This window comes from Neophocaena asiaeorientalis, unplaced genomic scaffold (assembly GCF_003031525.2).
Source record: "Neophocaena asiaeorientalis asiaeorientalis breed wild unplaced genomic scaffold, Neophocaena_asiaeorientalis_V1.1 scaffold515, whole genome shotgun sequence".
Classification (NCBI taxonomy): domain Eukaryota; kingdom Metazoa; phylum Chordata; class Mammalia; order Artiodactyla; family Phocoenidae; genus Neophocaena; species Neophocaena asiaeorientalis.
Window position 1 is genome coordinate 2,533,133 of NW_020175829.1, and position 26,897 is coordinate 2,560,029.

At 40.3% G+C, this 26,897-nt stretch overlaps 1 protein-coding gene across 3 annotated transcripts in view; it reads right to left on the reverse strand.

The window, feature by feature from the left end:
• POC5 (POC5 centriolar protein) overlaps positions 1 to 13,881 on the reverse strand; it is a 34,117-nt gene extending 20,236 nt beyond the window's left edge. For 2 of the 3 annotated variants that reach the window (XM_024732819.1, XM_024732817.1), the window contains exons 1-5: positions 13,769 to 13,881; positions 9,772 to 9,867; positions 5,907 to 6,048; positions 4,010 to 4,096; positions 775 to 980 (exon numbers count right to left, since the gene is read on the reverse strand). In XM_024732819.1, the coding sequence (XP_024588587.1) occupies positions 775 to 980; positions 4,010 to 4,096; positions 5,907 to 6,048; positions 9,772 to 9,855 (519 nt within the window). In that variant the 5' untranslated portion in view covers positions 9,856 to 9,867; positions 13,769 to 13,881. The remainder of the gene's footprint in view (positions 1 to 774; positions 981 to 4,009; positions 4,097 to 5,906; positions 6,049 to 9,771; positions 9,868 to 13,768) is intronic. The other variant, XM_024732818.1, reaches the window with a different exon arrangement.
• Positions 13,882 to 26,897: the final 13,016 nt, after the last annotated feature.

The window sequence follows — 26,897 nt, forward strand, 5'->3', positions numbered from 1 at the left end:
TTCAGTAGCACATGGAGAGCTGTTCCAGCAACTATTTAAAACCTTGCTATTCAAAGTATGGCTTCTGAACCATCACCTGGGAGATTGTTAGAAATGCACCATCTTAGGGATGTCCCTGGTGGCGCAGTGGTTAAGAATCTGCCTGCCAGTGCAGGGGACATAGGTTCGAGCCCTGGTCCGGGAAGATCCCACATGCCATAGAGCAACTAGGTCCATGCTCCACAACTACTGAGCCTGTGCTCTAGAGACTGCAAGCCACAACTACTGAGCCCACGTGCCACAACTAGTGAAGCCCGGGAGCCTAGAGCCTGTGCTCTGCAACAAGAGAAGCCACCGCAATGAGAAGCGTGCACACCGCAACGAAGAGTAGCCCCCGCTCACCGCAACTAGAGAAAGCCCATGTGCAGCAACGAAGACCCAATGCAGCCAAAAATAAATAAATAAAACTAAATAAAAAAATTTTTTTAAAAAGTGGTACAGGTCTAACTATGTGTGTTTCAAATAAAAAATTAAAAAAAAAAGAAATGCACCATCTTGGACCATGGCCAAGACTGACCGAATAAGAAGCTGCAGTTTAACAGAATCCCCAGATGATTCGCATGGATGTTAACGATTGAGAGGCATAGATTTAAGACACTGGACTGATCTAAGGCAACTAAAGTTTTTTTGTTTTTTTTTAACTTTTTAATTCAAAGAAAAGAAGAATAAACAGTGGAATCAAGAGCAAAACTGCTATACTACATATTAAACAATTGTAAGTGAACACTGTAATACCTTAAGACCTGAACTCCAATGATCAAGCACATTTTCCATCTTTTGAAGGTTTTCATCAGAAATAAGAAAATCGGTCCCAACTACTTCATGGGCATCTACAGGACTAGAATTAGACCTTGGTGAGGAAGAGTCAACTAAAAGATTTGAACTGAAGAAGTCCATAACCAGGTGAGGTGATTTCCTTGGGGACGACACTGGTGATGACCCTAGAAGAAAAGAAAAGTTGGAGTGGTTAGCTAAATTGAAAATAACCCAAACTGGTAAGGAGTTATACTGGAAGCCTACAAGATGTCAGTTATCAATGGAGGCTGAGGAAAATGCAGAGAATGGACTTTCAGTGTACTGAATCTGGCTGTTTTAAATTTCAGTATTGTCACTGATTTAGGACTGACCAGCACAAGAAGTCTCCTACACTTCCCTCCCCCACCCACAAATGACCTCTATCCCAAATAAGGATGTTTCATATACCTAGGTATAGCCTGAGCTGAAACTATTGTCATTCACATCATCATATCAACATTTACTAAATGCTTTTTATGTTCCTGTAATAAAAACGTCATAAGGATTAGCTCATAATACACACTACTCTAAGAAAAAGGTATTATTATCTCCATTTTACTGATGAGGAAACTGAGGTTTAGAAAGGGTTAAGTGACCAAGGTCAGAGTGGCTGTATATAAGTCATTATTACTTTATGTAAAACAATGGTGTGGGTTTTAACACTACTAAAATTCAACACTATAAGAGACTAGTTTAGTTTATCAAACACTCAGTTGTAAGGTACCCTGTGAGCCTTCAACATATAGGTGAGAAATATATGTATCTATATATATGTATGTACATATGTACATCACTCCCACCTCCTTCCCATATACATGGGGGGTTGGTGTGACAGCCAGAGCCAGAAAGAGAATTGGTATCTATCTTTAAAAAGCACAAAAATAGAAAAGTTACTATTTTATCACACATGAATATTGGAATTACAGACTATTCATCATAACTTCTCATGTATCTCACACTTTTACTATAAGGGTCCTAATAACCAAGACTGAAGGGCTTTCCTCTTTTCCTTACTGAATGTATCAAACAAAGAATAATCTACTATAGAACTTGTTATTTAAAAGTAAATCTTTCCAGAATACTTTGCAAAAGGGAAAATCATTCCCTAATACATATATTTTGTGTAAAAAAATGTATCAAAAAATGGTTCAGGCTAGTCATACAATGAAACACTACCTACATGTTCTGAAGATGGTTAAGGAACCCAAAGAAAAATGCAGAATGACAAAGTACATGAATATTCTCTTTTACTACAATTAGATCTGCACTCAGGGAAAAAGCATGGCTCTGCTTTTTTGTTGTTGTTTTTAAATATATACTCACATTTTAAAAAATAGCATCAACTTAAGAATGTGGGAGGCTCCAAGTCTTCCATTTATAAGTGAGAAAACTAAAGGACAGAGGCATTTCTTATATGGTGGCTTAAATGGTCCTTACATTAAATAACACTGAATCAGGCTTCCCTGGCGGCGCAGTGGTTGAGAGTCCGCCTGCCGATGCAAGGGACACGGGTTCATGCCCCGGTCTGGGAAGATCCCACATGCTGCGGAGCGGCTGGGCCCGTGAGCCATGGCCACTGAGCCTGCGTGTCCGGAGCCTGTGCTCCGCAACGGGAGAGGCCACAACAGTGAGAGGCCCGCGTACCGAAAAAAAAATAAATAAAAAATAACACTGAATCACATAGTAAGAAAAGTCTATTTTTATTATTCTACGTCAAAGAAAAAGTTTCAGTCTGGTGTTAGTATGCTTTTACAACCTCTTTAACACTTGCTAATCTCACCCTTCAACAAAGAAAAAACAAACTTCAGGCTGAACATATCATCACTACTAGTATCCGGTCAAAATTTAACAACTTTGTTTTAGTTGCATTTATTTTAACCATTGCTTTCTAATTGTAACAAGTATATATTATTTTTATGCGATAATCAATAATGACAGATACAAATTTTCCTTTTAAAATCAATTTAAGCTAAAAATGAATATATCTAAAGAAAAACACTAAATAATAGGACAGGTGGTATAAAGATGGGACAAAAGTCATTAAGTTTGTACATGGATGCCTGAAAGTTGGGAAATAATGTTCTGGTTTATGAAAAAAATTAAATTGGCCAAAATGATATCCCATTGAATCTTTAAAAATATCTGCCCTTTGGGACTTCCCCGGTGGTCCAGTGGGTAAGACTCCACACTCCCAACACAGGGGGCCCGGGTTCGATCCCTGGTTGGGGAACTAGATCCCTCATGCATGCCACAACTAAAAGATCCCACATGCTGCAACGAAGATCCCACGTGCTGCAACTAAGACCCGGCACAGCCAAAATAAGTAAATAAATATTAAAAAAAAAAATCTGCTCTCTAATCTAGCAGTTTTAGGAAAAAATGCCACACATTATAATGCATTAACCTGTCTTAATTGTAGTATCTGACATCTTACAAAATAATTTAATTTTATTTTTTTTAAGATTTTTTTGATGTGGACCATTTTTAAAGTCTTTATTGAATTTGTTACAATATCGCTTCTGTTTTGTTTTTTTGGCTGCAAGGTATGTGGGATCTTAGCTCCCCAACCCAGGATTGGACCTGCACCCCCTGCACTGGAAGGGGTAGTCTTAACCACTGGACTGCCAGGGAAGTCCCCAAAATTATTTTATTTTATTTATTTTTATAAATTTATTTACTTATTTATTTTTGGCTGCGTTGGGTCTTTATTGCTGCACACAGGCTTTCTCTAGTTGCGGCGAGTGGGGGCTACTCTTCGTTGCGGTGCGTGGGCTTCTCACTGCAGTGGCTTCTTTGTTGCGGAGCACGGGCTCTAGGCACGCAGGCTTCAGTAGTTGCAGCATGTGGGCTCAGTAGTTGTGGTTCACGGGCTCTAGAGCGTGGGCTCAGTAGTTGTGGCGCACGGGCTTAGTTTGCTTCGCGGCATGTGGGATCTTCCCAGACCAGGGCTCGAACCCATGTCCCCTGAATTGGCAGGCAGATTCTCAACCACTGCATCACCAGGGAAGCCCCCAAAATTATTTTAAATAGTATTACTTAATAAATTAGTAATAATAGCATTTTAAAATCCTGCCAATAAGTAATATGCTGCAATTATTCCCCTTACTACATGGATACTATTCACCAAGCACAAAATGTTGTATATTAATAAAAATAAGCTAAGGAAAAGTCCTACCGTCTGTCTTTGAATGACTTGAAATATTTAAATCACATCTTTTTCCAACTTCCATCCTCGTTTCTCTTACTGCAGGGCTATTTCCTGCTGAAAAGAAAGAGATTTTTCTTTTAATTAAACCTAACCAGTCTTACGTAGAATGCCTAATCACACACACCTAATTTAAGAAGGTAGCTGTACACAAGTCAGATTTTAGAACAAGGAAAATACAGTATGCTGGGATACAGGAACGTTATGACAAAGAATAGGAAGAAAGAAAAAAGTGTGACTCGAAAAGTCTTATTGTATCATTAATAGGCTCAATTCACCCAAAAAATATGGATGAAAAAGAATTCAGTCTACTAATGGCATTCAATTCACACTAAAAGAGTAAGTGGATGAATGACATTAGAACTTAGAAAAGCTGTCTTATCCTACAACACTGGATATTTCCGGGGCCCGCTGCTTTTCACTAGCTGCATTCAAACTAAAGTGACACCGGTTCCCCCCAAACAGGGACTTCTTTACTTGCACCTCAGAAACCTTTAGTTAATACACGGCAAAAAGGAAACTGGGAAAAAAACCTCACAAGGATGGCTGTGTCAGAGGCTTACAGAGACTTTGTCAACTTCAACACACCCTATTTACCAAGCAACGGCAATACCAAGAGTAAAGAGAATGGGATAAATTTACATAGTCCATTCTAACCAAGTCTGTGTGTGAATTAGGATATCTAAACTCACTGCATGTTGTACGCTTAGATCTCAAATCCTTTTTGAAAAGGGCAGAGCATAAACAAATGAATACTATCTTACATGCTAGAAAAGACCAGGGTTCTTAGGTCCAAAGTGATTGCTTTAAGACAGTATTCAGCACTTTGGGTTTGCTCAGTAGGAAGTGCATATAATCAAAACATGGTCGAGATCACTGATGGAGAATGAATAAATCCAAGGGTCATATCTCTTGAAGATCAACAGAATTTGGGCAGAAAGTGTTCAGTGTTAGTACGTTTCAGTGTTAGAAGAAATATGTAGAAGAAATATGTATGTTTTCAGGTTCTGGTCCTATTTGTTGATCCAGTGTCATAGGCTGAGGAGCAATGAAAACTCCATGTCTACAGAGGGAGAGGAACAACAGACACTAGGGCTGTGACTTACCAGGAACCCAAGAGCCTGCTGGCTCTGACTAGGCTGTGTCATGTGCTTCAACAAGGGATCCTTGGAGTTATGCTTATTGTTGATAACTGCTCATTATCAGGGTTGTTTTAGGAGGGCTATCTGCACCCCTTGAAAGAACGCTTGTTTTGAGTGAGCTGTTTGGAATCTTGTATCAAATAAGGAACAGATTGGTAAAAGGAGCTTTATCTTCCTTTCTCTACCTTTCACTCACTCATCTATCAACACACATCCTGGTTTGTGTTAGTTCTCAATTCTGTCAGTGACACAGTTCAAAAATGGGTTCACCTTTGCAGTAACAATCCAAACAGTCCTCCAGGTCCGTATAAATACTGCTGACAAAGTCCTAGCACATGGTTCGTGAACTTAAGGGGTTCTGAGGGCTACTTATAGACCATCTCTAATTTGGGGGCTTGGGCATTTCGTTTCCAGTGTCTCCCGGCATAAAACCATTGTAACAAGTACAGAGATGCAACATACTCCACTAAAAGACATGTAATTGCTACAGTGTTGCTCTAATTTTATGACTTTTCATAAAATAGCTAAATGAAGTTCAAATAAAAATCCAACTGTTATATAAGAGCCAAGAAAAAGTATTAAAATGTAAAATTTCCAAATTATAGTGATATACACTGTTGATTGAGAAGAATCACTAGAGAAGTATTTTCACAATCAAAAGTCAACAGCATTAAAAAACTCAGTAACATCTTAAATGAAGAGACATCTCGAAAAATATACATAACCTGGATTTTGAAGAATATCATCAATTATAGTAGGAATTCTAATATCTGGCACCACTTCTCCCTTAGAATGAGATGGCTGCGAAGCACTTGATTCAATATTTGGAGTCACTATAGCATAACGAAGCAGTTCTTCATACTCTTCCTATGAGAAGCCAACAATAAATAATGTATTATATCCCTGTCACAAGGCACACTCAGGCAAAAGAATGGTAAAGGCACAAAGATGTTTCCTACTTCAGTTCCCGAAACAGTATGCCCAAACGATAGTAAGGAATGTGTACTTTTATGTTTTTCATTCATTATTTACTCACTCTCTTGTAGTAAGTAAAATTTCTTAAAAACAAGCAAAAAATCCAACAAATATACCTACCCAAATTTCTTCTAGTGCTAATGCCTTAGTACCCATATTCCTTCAGCATGTCAATTTAAAACGGTGACACAGATTACCTAGAGCAGTTTCCTGAAGCTGATCAACATCTACAACACAGAAGAGCCCTCTTTCAATTGGCAGCTGCTTGCAGGTGGGAAAAGACAAGGCAATTTCTCTGCTTTTCTGAAATTTAGTTCTAAGATGCTGCTCCCAAAGACTCCACAACAGGAAGGTCTAGGGATGAAAAGTAGTTTTGGCTCTGATCAATCCCTGCTCCCACCCAATTCTACAACAACCCTGAGTCTCTTTTCATATGTAAGCATGGAAAGAGTATGAGAGATACTGGAAGAGAAAGAATACTAAAGATAAAAAGAGAACACAATGCCAACCTGCATTCTACCTGCTGGCACAACATGGCACATGCCAAAGGAGGATAAAAAAAAGCACGCCATAAAGTGTAGACCTTACAGGAATATTCCTCAAGTTAAAAAAAAAAAAGTGGAATTTCCTAATATAGATAGTTAGATATTTGTTTAGCCAAACCAAAAAATTCTATCAGTGAAGTAAAAAATATACTGGAACTTAGTCTCCATTCAAAAGGGGTTGGTCACTGAGGCAACAAATATTCCTATTCAGGAGTAATTTCTAAGGATATTATGCCATGGACCCAGAGAACGTCTTTGCAGTAAAAATGGGGGGAAGGTTTTCAAGAATATGAAATGTCATTATTCTAAAGAATTAATATTAATTTTTCTCCATAAAAAGTTTAGTTCAGATACAGAAAACTCCACTATCATCATTTCATTGGTCCTAACTGTCTTATTATTTGATTCACCTTCAGGATGAAGAAAAATGATGCTAAAAATTACCTCCTTGAAGTGTCACAGTAAATATCTGCTGAATTGAGTTAACAGAGATTCTGCCTAAAGCAAAGAAAGAACCTTACCTTAATAAGACCATTATGATATGGTATAGGTGTTTGAAAATTAGCAACCCTTACTTTTTCCCTGTTTTCTATGAGTAAGAATATTTAACTGTCTAAACACACTCAAGTTTCTGGCCATGAATATATCATAGTGTCTTGTGTTTCCCAAAAGAATAGATGTAATTGCAGTCAGAGTTCTGAAGTCAAAACTACCTTGTAGACTATGTAAGTAGTCAATATCAATACGTTTCAAACTAATTTCCAAGAAGGTACTTCAGGGAATCCACAATATTTTCTTCATATTTCATTTTTAAGCTATTTAACTCTTTAAAAAATTAATAAAAGAGCATACACTATCAAAGGTGACATATATACTAAATTTTAACAGGCCAGAAGCTGTATATTATTAAATTTGTTTGTTAGTTGGAATAAAGCTCCTTCTGCCATTGATGTCAAATTCTTGTGAACGTGTCATAGATTGGAAAGGCTGTAGCTCTGTACAAGTTTATGTTTTGTTGTTATTTTAACTTCACACCTGTACACATCTGCTCAAGTAAGCTGTACAGGTGAGCACACAACTATGACATAGGTGGTCCACACCAACTACCAGCCACTCAAACTCAAGCACATCTGATGGGGTCAGTCCCTCCTTATGACACGGGAGTGATGAGCTGTGTGGTAGCCAGTGACTTCACACCTTGTCACATGCTTATCATTAGCACTTACTCTAAGTTTGAGTCTTTGGGTGCTGCTTGTGTGATAAAAAAGTGTGAAGATCTTATAAGGTGTTTACATTTTAGTATTAAAGGTCCTGTGAGTTTTTTCCCCACCACCACTAAGCAATCCTCAGACACCACTTGGGTGTCCTATAATTCAACTCAATTCTGACACTTTCCACCAGAGATAGCATCAGATTCCAAAGGTGAAGGGATCAGTCCCACAAAACTGCCCTCCCCCACCCCACAACTTCAGATGCCAGTCGCAAGTCCAGGTTATCACCTGTGCTTCTGACCAACCAGCTACGGACTGGAGGTTCCAAAGACCCACTCCTTAGGTTTGAGTAATTTGCTACAGGGCTCACAGAACTCGGAGAAACATTTTACTTACTAGATTACCAGTAAAAGGATATAACCCAGAAATAGCCAGATGGAAGAAATACACAGGGCAAGGTATGGGGAAGGGGCATGGAGCTTCCGTACCCTCTCCTGGCAGGCCAGTCACCCAGCACTTACACATGTTCACCAACTGGAAGCTCCCCAAACCCAGTCCTTTTGGGTTTTGATGCAGGCTTCAATAAATAGGCATAATTGAATAAATCAATGACCACTGGCGATTGTTTCAAATGCCAAGACCCTCTCCCTGAGGTCAGGGGGGTGTGACTGAACGTTTCAACCCTCTGATAACATGGTTGTCTCTCCTGGCAACCAGTCCCCATCCTTAGGTGAGGTCCAAAAGTCACATCATCAACATAACAAAAGATACCATCATTCTCACTAGTTAGGAAATTCCAATAGGTTTAGGAGCTCTGTGGCAGAAATGGGATGAAGACCAACTATTTATTTATTATAACTCACAATATCACAGGTATAAATAAGTTAATCAGTTCTCTCCTGAAGGAAGTTTGGATATGGCAAAGATGAAGGGTGCAGGACAACACTGTTGCCTAAAGAGATAGCACTATATGGGAGAGGTAACATCCAAAGGGAAGGCAAGGATGAAACATCTAAGTCACAATTCCAGACCACTTTTACCCTAGTAAATATTCACAGATACTTTTCCAATAGCTTCCCAATTCCTAAACCTGTTATTTCAATTAAAGGAACACATCTGTTTCATAAAATATTTCCCTGAAGCTTCTGTCATCTTATGCAGTGCCAGTAACAACTTACTCTACTTAGGCATAAACATACCATCCAGCTTTTCCCCTCTTAAGTAATATAACCATAAAACCCAAGATATACCGTGTCCGTATTCTCTCATTTAAAATCTACTCTAGAAATCTGAATCCATATTTTTGATGATAAAACACTTAGAATTAAAAGAAATTGAAAACATTTCATATAAAAGCCACGCCTTCTGTAGTCAATGTACCTGTCACTGTCCAGGTCCTGGGCACCAGCAGGTGCTGAATGGTATGGCAACAGGGGCCAGAACCAACAGTGGAACACTGGGGAATCTAGGGCCCCAGAACTCTGGATGGCTTGATATTGGATTAATTTGCATTAAAGTGAAAGCAGCATTCACATGAGAAAGCTACAAAGAGAAAATTTCAAGAAAAAATGTTTCTTCAGATTTCCAGCTTCTCCTCTCACTGTGTTGTTTGAAGCCTTTGTACAGAGAATGCTGGAAGCGTTCATGATTATTTTCTGAAAGGTTAATTAAAACAATGTAAGGTATTTCCCAAGGCTTGTAAAATAATTCCCAAAGTTTGATATTATTATAATTTGATACACATTATAATTATAAATGTAAATGGCATGAATGAATGAAAAATGTATTCCTAGTTTTCCCTCATATTGTCTCTTGTTTGAAATAAATAAGTCATGACAAATTTAGACATGTCTTCCTACCTGAAGTTCTGAAGAGACAGAACTGCCTCGGTCGGATTCATTGTGCAAAACTGGAGGTGAGCATTTCTCCTCATCTGATGACATTCTGTACAAATACTATAAAACAGGAGAAGCTAAATTCAGTTTGTTTTTTGCAATATTTAAACTAAAGTAAAATGTTTTCTATATACATATATGTGTGTGTAATAACATCCTACCCTATAAACAATAACCATTCGATATGTTAAAATCATTCAACATACTGAACACCCACAGACGAAATCACTGGGCAAGAAAGACAAAGACTCACTTCCCAGTATATAATGTAGTCAAGGAGATGAGACAAATACATGAAAGGTTAAAGAAAAAATGGAGGCTCCCCAGAAAAATCCATGGTAGGGGCTGCTGAGAATCAGAACGTGTGATCACTGTTCAACAGTGTGTGAGGACCTAGATGCTGCATCCTTTCCCACAAGATACTGAACCAAGAGAGAAGGAACAACCTGTGTAAATTCTCTGCTTGGCGAACTGACCTTTTGGGAATACTATTTTAAGAAAAGCAAGCCTATATGGAACAATAGATTCTAATACCATGCAAAGAAAAATTGTTTAAGGTCTTAACCAAAAAAATAAATAATAATAACATTACTGGTAGTAACAAGTACATAAGTTCCTTAAAAGGCATATTATGACTATTCAAATGATCCGAACACCAGTTATATGTAAGACATTGGTGAGAAAGGTAAGATGAAGAAGTCCTTGTCCTCAAGGACTCTGCAATCTGTAAGGAGGGCCAGACATGTATATATTAGAAATGACTGATAGAAAAAGTGCTGTTAGATCCTAAAACAACAGAGGCACAAAGTAGGGAGGTCAGAGTAGCCTTTTTCACAGGGTAGGATGATGAGGGTATGAAGGAGTGGGAATAAACGATCAGGGTGTTGAGACCTGAAAGACAGATAAATGATTAAAGGATATGCAAGGCAATAGCGCAGCATAAGCAAAGTCAATGAGGCATGGACACATACTCCAGGAACTGCAAGTAGTTTGTGAGGCTAAAGCAAAGGGTACAGAGCAAGGTTTGGCTAAGGATGAAACAGGCAAGGTAAGGAGCAGCCAGATCATGGAAGATCATAATTATGTCATGTTAAAAAGTTTCGTCTTTCTTCTAAGAGAAGTTATTAAAGTCTTAAACAGGTGATAACATGATCAGGCTTGTCTTTTAGAAAGATCACTCTGGCAGCTTTCAGGATGGATTTGAGAGGTGGGATACTGAAGAAAGAGCAACGGAGAGCCAACTTCAGTAGTCCAAGAAATAAATGTTCCCTCTGGCAAATGGGGACCTGAATGGAGGAGGCAGCAATGGGAAGTGGACGGAGTTATGCCTGTAAGACAGTTGTGTTATGGCAGTGGAAATTCGAGATCACGATCAACAATTGGTTAAGGGGTTAATGGGAGGAAATGTTGATCTCTTCCAGATTTCTGGCTTGCAACTAGATGGATGGTAGTGCTACTCCCCAAGGCAAGGAATACAGGAAGACAAGCAGGTTGGGAGAAAGGGTAATGGGCTCACTATCAGACTTGTTGGGTATGAGGTGCCTCCGAGGCACGGAAGTGAGGCTGCCGGTATGCAGTATCTTGGGCACACCACTTATGCAATGCACAACTCCAAGGACTGCCATTCACAATGGCTACAATCTGGAGTTAAGCAAGGTGGGAGCCCTGCACTGGATGTATAGGTTTCGAGATTCATTTTGAGGAACCGTCAGCATAATGGGAACTGCTGAAAAAAGAGAGAGGATAAGATCACTTATGAAAAGGAGTGTGAGAGAGAGTGCTTATTCTGAGGTCCTTACACCCAAACTGTATGCAATATTTTTAGCACATGTGTATTTTTCTAGGAAGAGGATTCTCAGCTTCCAATGTGTCCAGAGGGTACTATAACCTTAGTGAAGTTAAGGGCCACTACTGTAGCAAGAGGAGGGTTAAAATCAGAACCGCTAATATTTAAAGGGGAAGTGAGAAGAGCCAGCAAAGATTGAAAGGGAAGTCAGAACAGTAGAACAACGAGAACAGCATCACAAAAGCTTCCAGGAGAGAGTGGTCAGAAACAGATGCCAAAGGAAGATGAGAATCTGATAGAGTCCCTTGAATTTGGCAATCAGGAAGTTGCTGGGGCATTTAGCCTGAACAATTTCAGTGGACAGTGGAACAAGTCTCAATCACAGTGGGCTGAAAATTAAGAGATGAAGAAAATGAAATAGAAAGGGCAGATACAGGGAGAAGTGCAATATTAGAATGGAAACATAGGTTGGGGTTAGACTGTGGAAAGGAAATTTCAACTTTATTCAATGAGCATTACTGTGTAGAGACATGATAAGTAAATGAAATCTCAGCATGACTGACTTTAGTTAAGCCAATTAGGGAGGATAAAATAAGCACATACGTCTGCAGCAAGGAATGGCTGCTTCACGGACTTCAAATCCACCACTGTGGTAACTTTGTCCCTTCTATTTCAATTCCCTTCTTCCTTTAGGATGTGCTTGCAGACTGGTAATAAGGGGGGCAGGGGTTGGGGGGTGCTGATTATTTAAAAAACAAATAAGCTGAGAAGTATGGTCAGATCTCAAAAAGAATTTCTGAATATAGACACTGAAGACACAAAACAACTACTGTACTTTTGGAAAATATGCTATAAATCTTTCATCTGCCCTGTTTTGATGCCAACAAGGTATGACAGTTTATCTAAAACTCTACCAACAGTAGCATTTTCCTTACTGTTTCTAGTTCAGAGACAAAGGAGAAAAATGAAACTTGCTTTGATGGGAAGCAGATGTACATCAGATAACTAAATTTTCAGTATTCTCTAACCCAAGATATCAGAAACCACGAGATAAAAAGTTCTGGGCCCTTGTCTATTGCCAGAGAAATCAAATTACATCTTGGTAATTGCCTGGCTGATAGGGGAAGCGAGGTCCGGGAATTCAAATTAACCTCCAAGAGGCAGAGAGTGAATTAACGTGCGAGCGGGCAGCAGGGTGACGTCCCTGCGCCCTTGAGCTGTCTTAGCTGCAGGCAAGGAGAGGGGGTGCGCCAGCCCCTCCCCACGTCAGGGACTACAGAGGGAGAAGCAGCTGCGAGCAAGCAAACGGCTACAAGTTCTCTTCAATCACTTTCTCTTATCCCTGTGTTAATCGAATTCTTACTTTAAAACAAAGTATTAGCCATAAAAAGAAACGAAATTGAGATATTTGTAGTGAGGTGGATGAACCTAGGGTTTGTCATACAGAATGAAGTAAGTCAGAAAGAGAAAGACAAATACATATGGAATCTAAGAAAAAAAAAAGGTCATGAAGAACCTAGGGGTAAGACGGGAATAAAGACACAGACCTACTAGAGAATGGACTTGAGGATATGGGGAGGGGGAAGGGTAAGCTGTGACAAAGTGAGAGAGTGGCATGGACATATATACGCTACCAAACGTAAAATAGATAGCTAGTGGGAAGCAGCCGCATAGCACAGGGAGATCAGTTCAGTGCTTTGTGACCACCTAGAGGGGTGGGATAGGGAGGGTTGGGGGGAGGGAGTTGCAAGAGGGAAGAGATATGGGAACATATGTATATGTATAACTGATTCACTTTGTTATAAAGCAGAAACTAATACACCATTGTAAAGCAATTATACTCCAATAAAGATGTTTTTAAAAACCCCAAAAAACAAAGGGTTAGCCATGGTCATTTTACCCCCTAACGTTTTAAATGACCCGAACCTATAGCGACAATACCGCTATACTTCAGGCACCCCTCACTCCTGCCCTCTCTTCCCGGACGGCTCGGAGGGAAAAAACCTCTCGACCTTGCCGCCCCGCAGAACAGTTGAAGGGCCCGCGTTTCGGGAAGATGCCCCCAGCCCTGTCCTGTCCGATCCCCGGGGGCGCCAACCCAGGCCGAGACACTTTAAACCCCACTCCAGTGCCTCCGCCAGGGGCGCGGGGCTCGCCCGCGGCGCTGCTACCCACCACCTCGGCTCTCCGCAAACACGGACTCCTTCCTCCGCGTCTTGTCTCCGCGTCGCCGCTGAGACAACAGTGAGTCCAGCGTCTTCCTCAGCAGCAACCTGACAGTTTCAAACCGCACGGAGGAAATAAGGACGGCCCCGAGCATTGGCCCCGAGCTTCAGCAACCTGCCGTCTGATTGGTCTGAGATCCGGGGGCGGGGCAGGAAGGAGAAGCCGGAATTAAGTTTCTTAGGGAGAGCCCCGCCCCTTGCATCGGCTTGTTCGGAGCGGGAGGAGTCTTAGGGAGCCCCGCCCAGCGTACAGGAGCCCGTGATCAGTTCCGTTCTGCGCCTGCGGGAGACCAGGCGGCTCTGAGAGCAGGTTTGGTTAGAGACTGCTGAGCAGGGCTCAAGTCCCCTAGGATGTTATGCAGCTGTCTGTGCGATAATGCCCATAGCCTATGCGTGTAGTCCTCATGCATGTGAATCATCTGCTTCCACAGGTGCCCTGCAGCAGAATCACCTGCTGATTCCTTCAGTCTTAGGCAGGGCCAGGGAATCTGAATTTTTAACAAAGACCAACAGTGATTCTGACGCAGGGGTCTGCGGACCAGGCTTTAAGAAACTGCCAGACTAGGTTTTACTAGTGACTTCAAACGTGTCAGATTGCAAGGCAAGCCCGTCGGGCGAAGTGAGTATTGACCTTAGAATCATCATAAGTATATCCTGGCTGTATCACGTCTCACTGTCACCTTGGATAACGCTATCCACATATAGGCTTGTAGGGGGATTAAATGACTTACTATATCTAAAATACCTATCGCATAAATATCAAAAAACGAGTCTTTCAGCTTTATTGGCATAACGGCTAGAGGTACGTTAGGATCCAGGTGGCAAAGGGAGTGCCCCAATCTGGAGAGCAAGTAATGAGATCCCAGTGAGTTTTCAGGCTCCCTGTGTTACCTGGAGGATGAGGTATCTGTTTCTTTTCCTGTAGATAGAAATGGCATAACCTGGGTCTCACCTACTTACCTGTTCACGGAGCCAGACTTCTATTTATACAAGCAATGAAATAAGAAGAACACCAGCAGTTTCTTCAGCATAAGCTATGTTTGTTTTCTGCCCCCCACCTTTCCCATGCTTATAATAAAGGACAAATTCCTATTGATAGATACAAATTCATACCTGGTCCCAAAATCTGTTTTTCAATTGAATTACCATGTGGTGACCCCTTACACTGTAATTGTTTCTGATTCGCTATCCCTGTGCCCTCCTGTACTTGGCTCCATGTTTCTCTTCTCTGTCCCTTTGGGGGGCAGATTTTCATAGAAAACTATTGGCTAAGGCATCACCATTCTTCTGTGAATCTACATCGAGAAAGAGAACAAACCTGTCTCCATGTTATAAATTTAGAACAGATTCTTTTTCGAAGGTTCCTAGAGGTGGAGCCAAAGAGAGAGAGGGAGACTAAAACCCTCCACAAACCCACGAAAATTAAATTGCCAGCTTGAACCCTGCGTAATTATTCTTTCAACAAATATTTATCTAACAGTCATCAGATGCAAAGCATTTTGTTGGTGCTAGGAATAGAGTGGTGAATAAAATAGACACACTCTGCTCTCATGGAACTTAGTCTAATTGGAAAACAGACATCAAATTAACAATACAAACGAATAAATAGTTATGAATTATGTTTGAAGTGAGGAGAAATCAGGAAATGTCTGTGTGATAAAGTACATTTAAGCTGAGACCTGAAGGATGAGTATATAAAGAACTTTAATAAACACACATATAATGTTTCCTGTGTTCAGGGCACTGTACAAATTAACTCATTTAATTCTCAGATTCTCCCTGTGACTTGGACTCTGTTTCCATCTTCATTTTAAAGATGTGAAAATTGAAACCCAGAGGGGTTATGTGGCTTGTCTAGGCACACACAGCTAATAAGAGCAAAACTGGCATTCAAATTGAGGCAGTCTGGGCTCCAAAGTCCATGTCCTTATCACTCAAAATGTTCTGTTGGGAATAGCATCACTGTTATGGATTAGATGGTATCCTCCAAAAAAGATATGTTTAAGTCCTAAACCCTAGTACCTGTGAATGTGACCTTATTTGGATATGGGGTCTTTGCAGATATAATCAACTTAAAATGAAATCATACTGGATTAAGGTGGGCCTTAATCCAATGACTTGTATCCTTATAGGAGAGGGAAATTTAGACACAGAAGAGATACAGGGGAGAAAGGGAGGCAGAGATTGGAGTGATGCATCTATAAACCATGGGATGCCAAGTATTGCCAGCAACCACCAGAAGCTAGAAAGGCAAGGAAAGATCTTCCCCTAGAGTGTTCAGAGAGAGCATAGCCCTGGTGACACTGTGGATTTCTGACCTCCAGAACTGTGAATGAATAAATTTCTGTTGTCTCTTATATACACTACCAAATGTAAAATAGATAGCTAGTGGGAAGCAGCCACATAGCACAGGGAGATCAGCTCAGTGCTTTGTGACCACATAGAGGGGTGGGATAGGGAGGGTGGGAGGGAGACGCAAGAGGGAGGAGATATGGGGATATATGTATACATATAGCTGATTCACTCTGTTATACAGCAGAAGCTAATACAACATTGTAAAGCAATTATACTCCAGTAAAGATGTTAAAAAAATTTCTGTTGTCTCAACCACCCATTTTGTGGTAATGTGTTATGGCATCCTTAGGAAATCAATACAGTGGCCAAGGCCTTGAGGTAAGAAAACACTTATTATATCTGGATGATGAATAAAAGCAAGTAATCTTAGTGAAGTAGGGACAGGTACAGGATAAGGCTGCAGATGGAAGTGAGGGTTCTATGTTAAGGGTTTGAGATTTTACTTAAAGTTCATTGGGATATTTTTAGATGTTCAGGAGAGAGATGAAAACAATTTAGAATAGAGGGGTTGCAAGGGAGATGGAGAGAAGATGACAGATATGAGATATATTTTGGAAGTAGAATTGATGGGACTTGATGAATTGTATTTGAGATGAAGGAGAGAAGTGCTAAGAAGGATACTACAGTTTCAAATTTGTGACTTGAGTGACTGGGTGGATGACATTTACTGAGAAAGAGAACACCGGATGAGGATCAGGTTTTAAAAGGAGAAGATCAAAAGTTCATTTTTAAATATGCTGTTTGTAATACCTGGACATAGCCAAGTGACTGTCCATTAGGCCATTAGACATATATGTCTAGAGCTCAGAAAAGAGGTCAGGACACAGATACGTAAATCAAGGAGGCTTTGCATGTAGAAATTGTGGAGGATTTCAAAAATGGCTCCAATTATTCATCTCTTACTATATCAGTGTCCTTTGCCATGCCTTCTCATTAATGGCAGATGGGATGTTAAGAAACATGATGGAGGCAGAGGCTTTTAAGATGCTTTTTGATTGGCTTGGCTTGCTTTTGCCCTCTGTTATCATCATGAGAACGTGTCTCAACTAGCCTAGTGGAAGTTGACAGTGCAGTAGACCTGAGTTGCCTGATCATCCCTGCTGAGGCCATCCTAGATCAGTCTATAGCCACCTGATACCCAGACAGGTGGGTAAGTCCAATCAAGGATGGCAGGACCACCCAGCCAACCTGCATAGTCAGGAGCTAAATGAACATTGATTGCTTAAAGCCATTGTGCTTTAGGGTGGCTTGTTATGTAGATTTATTGTGGTGATAAATAACTGATAAGATGCAATTTAAAGTTAAGGAACTAGATGAGACAACCTGGGGGGAGAGAGTAAAGTGAGTAGAGAAGAGCGTTTAGAAATGAACCCTGGATTCCTCTGATGTTCAGAGGTTGGGTAGCAATGGAGGAGCCAGCAAATGAGACAGAAGGAGGGGCTGGAGAAGTGGGAGGAAAACCAGGAGAGGCTTCAGTAAAATGCTACTGAAGTGACTACTGAGTTTGTCCATATAGATGCCTTTCCATGGGCCCTAAGTTCTGAACCTCTGCTCTGATATGTTTCCTTTTAATCCCCACTGTTTTAGGTTAAGCTGTTGCTAAATTTGGACGGTTTCTCTAGTTGCAGGTCTTTATTTCTTCTTTCTATAATTCAATCTTCACACTGCTTATAAATTATCTTCTTAAATTTGGATTACATCACTTCTTCCTCAAAAACCTTCCTTGGTATTACATGATATTCAAAGCTCCCCTAAATTCAGAAGATCTATCCCAGAGTTTTCAAATTTACCATGTACTAGGTGTACAACTTTGCAGAAGCTTTGTATCCTTTATGAGCCTAAGCTCATCTCTTTAAAGTTGAGAAAATAATAGAATCTACCAAATCTAAATCTAAAGCTAAACCTGAACCTATATCTGTCTATCTATCTATCTATCTATCTATCTATCTATCTATCTATCTATCTATCAAAAATCTATTCCATTCTTCCATAGTAAAATCATCAACTCTGAGCACATGGCTGCCTAGGTAGACTACATTTCCCAGTCCACCTGGCAGTAAAGTGAGGTGATGGAATATGAGTGGAAGTGAAATGGGATTTAAAACCTTAGTTATGCTTTCTCTAAGCCTTCTCCTTCCCCACTCTGTTGGGCTGAATTATCAGGTGGAATAGAACTCTGCCAGTTCTATAATACAGGAAAACAAACAAATTGTTTCTTTTTTTCCTTTAAGTCCCTGTATTTTGGGGACAATCTCTTATAACCATCCCTCCAACTAATATCACAACTAAATCTATACAGATAGACATATGAATCTGTTGGGAAGCAATGTATGTGAAAGTACTTTGCAGTTTTTAAAAGTACAAAGGGTTCAGGTTTGTTAGATCTGGTGTTTTAACATTCTTCAAGATGAAGGCATGAACCTAAGATGGCTCTAGGTACCTGTTGGGAGCATCTCTGAGTTATTACTGTTGGAAAGAGCTGAAACCCATGTTATTTTTGCTAAGCCTGGGTTAGGGGACTGATTTGAAACCTCTTTATTTTCCAGGTCATCCCTGACTCATCTAAAAAGCCTGTCTCCTCACCCTATTATTTTTTTAGCTAGGACTGTAAGGGAACATTCCTTGACCTGGAAGTCTTTAACATTGATGACTCCTGTTCTAGGGTAGCAACCATAATCTAGTCTATCACTTTCATTCTGTGGAGGAATAAATTAGATCTAGAGAAAACTATATTTGCTTTCTTGGAATTGCCAACCTGGAAAGAGAGAGAAAGTGTCAAATAAAGAGAAGTCCAGGGAAAAGGAATAGGGGTGGAGATGGGGAGAGATTTCAGGGTCAGAACCCTTGCTAGGACCATATTTGGGTGAGACTGCCATGGTGTGCCCTAAGGTCTTGGTACATTATAGCTAACCCCATGGATGTTTTTCCATAAGACTGCTGGACTCACAGATTTTCCTTCCCTTCTTTTTCATCCTCTACTCCTCAATTCAGAGGTACCTGCCTTTGTCACAGCCTCTCAGGTTGGACCTTGTTTCTCCAGGTTACAAGTGGCTGACATAGTAATTTAGCCTCCACAGATGAGAGAGGCACAAGTCTCCAGAGAGATCCATTCCTTATGAACTACGAGTACTGACCTTCTGGAAACAATGCTCTTGTTTTTCTAAATCAGAAAAGTGCCTTGATGGTGAAATCTGAGTTCCGGCAGGAAGGTGTGCAAAGAACATGGTAGATTATTTTGGGGAAAGTGGCTTACAATGCATGTCCCCACATAGAATTTCTGTAGCTGGACTACATAGTCTATTTAGAATCCCAGCGCACACTGAGAGCCAAAAAGATGGATTCATTGAACACATTTAACTGAAGGACAGCAGAGGGAGAAAGACTGTCGATAAGCAAAGACAAAGGGAGGTGGTGGGCATTGTGAGCACAGTGGTCTGCAGATGAGGCAGCATGGCAGCACTGTGCAGGGGTGCGTATTTGTAGTGGAATAAGAGCTTATTCAGAATATTTTGATTCCCTGGAATCCACAGTTGCATTTTGCTACACAGCATTCCCTGGTCTTTTTATGGCAGAACAGAGTTTGTTTCTTAACCCTCATCATCAGCCTTCTCTGTTCTTCCTAATTATAAAGACATGCCCTTGAACCCCTCTGTTAGCATCCTCTAGCCATATAAAAACTTCCTTACTCTTATCATTTCTTTCTCCTGTTAAAACAATCTAGGACTAGCTGCAAGAAGCACATTAATTAGTTTTTCACAGAACAATACTACTTGAGTCCCACTGATGTTTTGAGTGCCCTACAGATGTTATATTCTTGGGTCGTTAGGGCTTCTGAGGGTAGGTTTGCAGACGCGGGTAATTCAGCTCAGTGATGAGAATCTATGCAATTCTTTTTTTTACTATAATAATTTTTAAAAATTGAAGTATAGATTTACAGTATTGTGTTAGTTTCAGGCATACAGCAAAATGATTCAGTTATACATTTATATTCTTTTTTTGGATTCTTTTCCATTATAAGTTATTACAAGATATTGAATATAGTTCCCGGTGCTATACGATAGGTTCTTGTTGTTTATCTATTTTATATATGGTAGTGTGTATCTGTTAATCCCATACTCTGAATTTATCCCCCCCCCACCTTTGGTAACCATGTTTGTTTCTATGTCTGTGATTCTGTTTCTGTTTTGTAAATAAGTTAATTTGTACTATTTTTTTAGGTTCCACATATAAGTGATATATAACATTTGTCTTTCTCTGTCTGACATCACTTAGTATGATAATCTCTAGATTCATCCATGTTGCTGCAAATGGCGTTATTTCCGTCTTTTTTATGGCTAAGGAATATTCCATTATATATATACAACACATTCTTTTTTTAATGAAATAACTTTTAAATTTAATTCATCATTTTCAAGGTATCTTTATTTTTCACACATCCACTAAAGATCAATGTGGATCTTTTTTTTAAATTTTATTTAATTTATTTTTTTATATAGCAGGTTCTTATTAGTCATCAGTTTTATACACATCAGTGTATACATGTCAATCCCAATCTCCCAATTCATCACACCACCACCTGCAACCCCTGCCGTTTTCCCCCCTTGGTGTCCATACGTTTGTTCTCTACATCTGTGTCTCAATTTCGGCCCTGCAAACCAGTTCATCTGTACCATTTTTCTAGGTTCCACATATATGCGTTAATATACGATATTTGTTTTTCTCTTTCTGACTTACTTCACTCTGTATGACAGTAATTGGGCTATTTGGGGTCTTTTGTGTCTCCATACAAATTTTAAGATATTTTGTTCTAGTTCTGTAAAAAATGCCATTGCTAATTTGATAGGGATTGCATTGAATCTACTGAGCATGTGGGCTCAGTAGTTGTGGCTCACGGGCTTAGTTGCTCCGTGGCAAGTGGGATCTTCTGGGACCAGGGCTGGAACCCGTGTCCCCTGTATTGACATGTAGATTCTTAACCACTGTGACACCAGGGAAGCCCCCTACCACGCCTTCTTTAGCCATTCACCTGCTGATGGACATTTAGGTTGCTTCCATGTCTTGGCTACTGTAAATAGTGCCACTATGAACATAGGGTGCATATATCTTTCAAATTAGAGTTTTCGTCTTTTCCAAATATATGCCCAGTTGTGGGATTGCTGGATTATATGGTAGTTCTATTTTTAGTATTTTAAGGAACATCAATACTATTCTCCATAGTAGCTGCACCAATTTACATTCCCACCAACAGTGTAGGAGGGTTCCCTTTTCTCCACACCTTCTCCAGCACTTATTATTTGTAGACTTTTTGATAATGGCCATTCTGACTGCTGTGAGGTGATACCTCACTGTAGTTTTGATTTGCATTTCTTTAATAATTAACCATGTTGAACAGTTTTTCATGTTCCTGTTGGCCATCTTCTTTGGAGAAATGTCTGTTTAGGTCTTCTGAGAATCTATGCAATTCTAAATTATGACTCTCTCCTTCCCTTCCTCTCTCCTCCATCCTTCCTTTCTTTCCCTCTTCTTAAAATTTATTTTTATCTATATTTTTTTTCTGAAGAGAAGGAAGAGAAGCTAGATCCAGCATTTCAAAGCAGGTTTGTACACTGTTGTCATAGACTTTGTTTAATCTCCTTGATAGTACCATTTGAATAGATTTTTGTTGTTGTTCCAGTTTGTATGTGCAGGGTCATGCCAATCAGTCCACCTCCCATCTGTGAACATGTTCTAAAGTTCAACTGTAAATTTATTGTTTGTAGGTTGAAATGCATGTTTCTACCAAAAATATGAAAATGTTTTAACTCCAAGGGCAGCTCCACTATGAATCCATAAGTAGGGTTGAAATGTTGTTCACAAGCGAAAAAAAAAGTACAAAACAACATTGTTGCAACACTAGTAGATCTAATAAAGAGGAGAAATAACCCCGAATAAGAAAGATTTTATTGTGTGTTTATCTTGAATGCTGATGAGAAATGAATCGGGTGATATGATGGGAGTGAGGATACGCTATTGATTCAGAGGAGGCTGCATGAAAATGTTATTGAATACCTAGGTAATTGATGGGGGGATGGCAGCAGAGGAGAAGACATGGCAAGATTAACGTGAAACAGATCTATGTTTTCTGCTCTACGATATTACCTGGGGCTGCCATGCTTCTAGCCCTTGTGATCATCTGTGCCTGCCAGTCTCACAAAAGATACTTCGTGAGTTGAAATACTAGTCTCACTATATACAGCCTGTGTATGTGTCTTAATGTGTCTCCCATTTCAGAATCTGTGGGAGAATAAGTGAAAGGTGGTGGGGATTTCCGGAACATAGGCTCCATCTTATTGTTTATTCGTTGCGGTCTATCTTAAGTCTGATATTAATCCCATTATATATACCCCTTCCCTTCCATCCCTTGGGTCTCCTAGGTCCCCTAGCCTGCATCAGATTCTCCTGAATCGGGCTTCTCTGGTGGTGCAGTGGTTGAGAGCCCGCCTGCCGATGCAGGGGACGCGGGTTCGTGCCCCGGTCCGGGAAGATCCCACATGCCGCGGAGCGGCTGGGCCAGTGAGCCATGGCCGCTGAGCCTGCGGGTCCAGAGCCTGTGCTCCCCAACGGGAGAAGCCACAACAGTGAGAGGGCTGCGTACCATAAAAAAAAAAAAAAAAAAAAAAAAAAAATTCTCCTGAATCGTTTACTAAAACATAGCTTGCTGGGCTCCACCCTCCGTTTTTCGGATTAAGTAGGCTAGGGGTGGGCCCAAAGAGTTTGCATTTCAAACCAGTTTCCAGGTGATATTGATGCTGCTGGTCTTAGGGCCACACTTCACCCTGCGTCAGTCCCCTCCTGCCCCTTGTTGTGAGGCCGCATACTCTCTGGCTATAAGCTTCAGCCTTCTTCACCCTGTCACAGTCAGGCATTTCCATGGCTCTGCTCTGGGCACTCCAAGCTTCCTATCTGGTGCTCTGGAGGTTGAAGTCCATTCTCTTCCTAAGCCCAAAAGATACTTTTCCAGACTGAAGACTGTGGAGCCCTGTTCTGACAACTGTTCACCTTGGAGATCTCTGGGATTCTGGATCTTGGAAATTTCATTCTCACTTCACCCGTTTCCTCTGTTCTTTTCAGTTGTCTCCTGCGTGTCCACCCCCCAGCAAATCCACCCTGCTGAAGCACAGCTTTTCACTGCCTCTCCTAAGTAGCACCAGGTCTTAACTCATCCTATTCGTGGCGGATTGTGATCCTGAAAGCCAATTTGTGTCACACATTTTCCCTCCACTAGCTTTTAGCAGACCTCTGTTTCTTGCCCCAAAGCTACGTTAATGGAAGGTGTGAAGTGGCTTCTGGGGATGTAGTTCCTCCACAGCCTTGGCTCTCAGATAAGTTCAGATACTTCCCATGTACTATCTCATCACTCCATTGTTGACCTTTCTCTCAGGAAAATGGTTTTTCAGAATTGCAGTTTCAAGCCCACAGCGGCCTTGGAGTAAAGCCAAGGTCTCTATACTATTTCTTTTATTTGGTTCCTACCAACCTCACGACAAAGCCTTACTCTTCATTGGTTTCTGTGAATCAGAGGAGCTGGCTCACATACAGTCACAAGGAGCATCCTCTCAGGTACCGTGAAGTGCTTGCCATTTTTTCTTTCTCACTCAGGATTTCTTCCTTTCTCAGTGTGTCCTCAGGTGACCTGCTGCTGAGACCTCAGATTCCCTCAGAGACACTGCTGTGCCCAAGGTGCCATCACCTCCCACACTCACTTGCTCTCTCTGTGGCCCTGCTCTCTCAGACCCTTCCAAAAACACTGCTGCTGGCTGTCTTGTTACAGCAGGGGTGAAACAGCCCAGGTCAGCCCATGTCTCTGCTGAATGCATTGGCCCCTGTTGCTGGCAGAGTTGCTAGGGTCCTGCCTGTTGATGCGGAAACAGGTGGTGGCGCTGATATGATGAAGACAATAGTTCTCTGTTAAAATGGGAAGGATTCTTTGGTGGCTTTTGTCTTATGCTTTTTACCTAGGTTCCAAGTTAGTGCTTCCTGATGTTGCCAGTGACTGGAATTTAGTGAAGGAGTCTTTGGAAGAGATAGCTAGCTGCCTCCCAGAAGTCGGTTATGTAGAATTAGTGCTAAGAAGTAGCTGTGCAGGCATTTAAAAATCTTTCTGAGCCCCCGACCCCATCTTTGTATTCAGTGGAATTTCGGAACTAGTTCTCTGCAATGTGAACAGAGCTGATGTATATTGTTTCCAGGCCAAGGAGAGTTTAGAAGTAGGTGTGCCTCCTTTCTGTTCTTTCTTTCCCCTCTGGCTGGCTCTAAGACTTCAGGAAATGTTAGAATATAGGATGAAAGGAACCAGGATATTCGCCTTGGACTCTTCTATAAGCAAGAAATATATTTTCTGTACACTTAAAAATGATTAAAACGGTAAATTGCATGTTTTTTCTTTTTGCGGTACGCGGGCCTCTCACTGTTGTGGCCTCTCCCGTTGCGGAGCACAGGCTCCGGATGAGCAGGCTCAGCAGCCATGGCTCACGGGCCCAGCCGCTCCGCGGCATGTGGGATCCTCCCGGACCGGGGCACGAACCCGCGTCCCCTGCATCGGCAGGCGGACTCTCAACCACTGGGCCACCAGGGAAGCCCAAACTGCATGTTTTGTATAGTTTACCACAATTAAAAAATTACATTTCTACCATGATAACTTACTGGAAATTTGAGGTTTATTTGTAGAGCAGCTAATTAATTCTCAGCTTCCTAAGTTTGTTCTATTTTAGATACATTTCCTAGAATCCTGGTACAAGTTGCACACAGAGTGCAGTAGGAACAACACTCCAAATTTCACTTCTCTTTTCATATTGGCCCTTCGTCCTTGGCAAGCCTTTCTGCGCCTGGAGCCCCTTAACATTCCTTTATAAACCTTCCTAGAAACAGACTCTTGTTATTATAGACTAGTGATTTGCCTTAAAGACCCTGGGACAAGGTACATGGATTTGAACTCCAGCTTTTCCCCATACTAGCTCCGTGACTTGGGCAAGTTACTTAACCTCTGTGTGTCTCAGTTGTCTTAACTGAAAAATGGGGCAATAGCATTACTTACCTTCAAAGGTTCTTGTGAGGATTCCATGAGTCAAAAGAGAGAGAGTACACATACCTGGCTAGAGTATACATCACTGCTACCTAAGTTTTAACTCTGCTACTATTGATAGTATACCTCACAGCCCCTCCAGTCCTACACACACATGGATGACTCTTGGGTAGATAATTTAAGTTTTTTTTTTTTTTTTTTTTTTTTTTTTTTTGAACAGGCTCAGCGGCCATGGCTCACGGGCCCAGCCTCTCCACGGCATGTGGGATCTTCCCGGACCGGGGCACGAACCCGTGTCCCCTGCATCGGCTGGCGGACTCTCAACCACTGCGCCACCAGGGAAGCCCGATAATTTAAGTTTTAGCTGATCTTCTTACTACAGAATATCGGGTTGGCCAAAAAGTCCGCTCGGGCTTTTCCATAAGATGGTACAAAAACCCGAACAAACTTTTTGGCCACCCAATAATAAAATGCCATATTAATAACAGATGTAATTTCCACTCAGAAAGGGCAGATCCTCCTTACATTTTGGAGTACTCAACCCCAAAAGTACTTGAGTAATTGTCATGTATCAAGCAATTTGCTGGACCATTTAACATATATTTTGCTATTAATTGTTATAAAATTCTGCATAATTAAGCCATGGGAGAAGAACTAAAAACTTAGTTTGATAATAAATGGGGAATTGTGATGCAATATTAACCATTATTACATATTACAATACTGCATTGTATATTTATCTCTAAAGTATAGAATTATTTTTTAGAATGTAATTGGCATTTTAGAATTTTAATTAATAAGAAAAAAAGCAAATTGATGAAACCAGATCAATTAAAGATGGTTTATTTCCTAGAAGAGAAATGACATTAAAAAATGAGATTTTATAATCTTTCTCAAGTGTCATCTTTATCCATTAAGAAATGTAAATACATAATCCTAATATTATATGAAGCATTCTCTATCATATACCTTTAAAAAATATATATGTGTGTATGTATATATATATATTTCTGTTAATATAAAAAAATGGAAAGTTCATTTTGAAAGTTATGGGTTGATAGAATTTTATATTTAAAAAAATTTTGTTTTTGTTATTATTCAGTTTATATAAATCATTATTTTTTCAAGATTAGTGGGCATGTATTTGAAGACTATTCTAATAAAAATTCAAAAGTCATCGGTTTATTTTTATGACCCTGAACAGTTATAAAATTTATGTAAACACCTCAGAATTCTAGAAAAAATATACGCTAAGAACATGCTCTTCTATAAAGTCAAATTTTAAATTCAAGATTGTAAAATACCATGATAGTTCTGCCTGGACTATAATTCAAATAACTGAAATTCAGTTGAGGTTGTTGAAAGAAATGCGTGCAGTATGAACGTATTAATTTTACCATGAGAGTAAATGAAGGGATGAAGTTGATATGCTGAATTTCTTTTTCTTTTTTGGCTTCTGGTTATTTTATTATAGTTTATTATTATTTTTTTTATAGTTTATTATTTTAACATTATTAAAATAATACAAAAATAGTGAACTTAAAAATTCACTATAAATAGAAAATAATACACCCTGTATATTCAAATCCTGCTCCAACAACTATCAACTTTCCCATGGTATTTGTTTCATCTAGCCTCTCTTTTCTTTTTTTTTTAACATCTT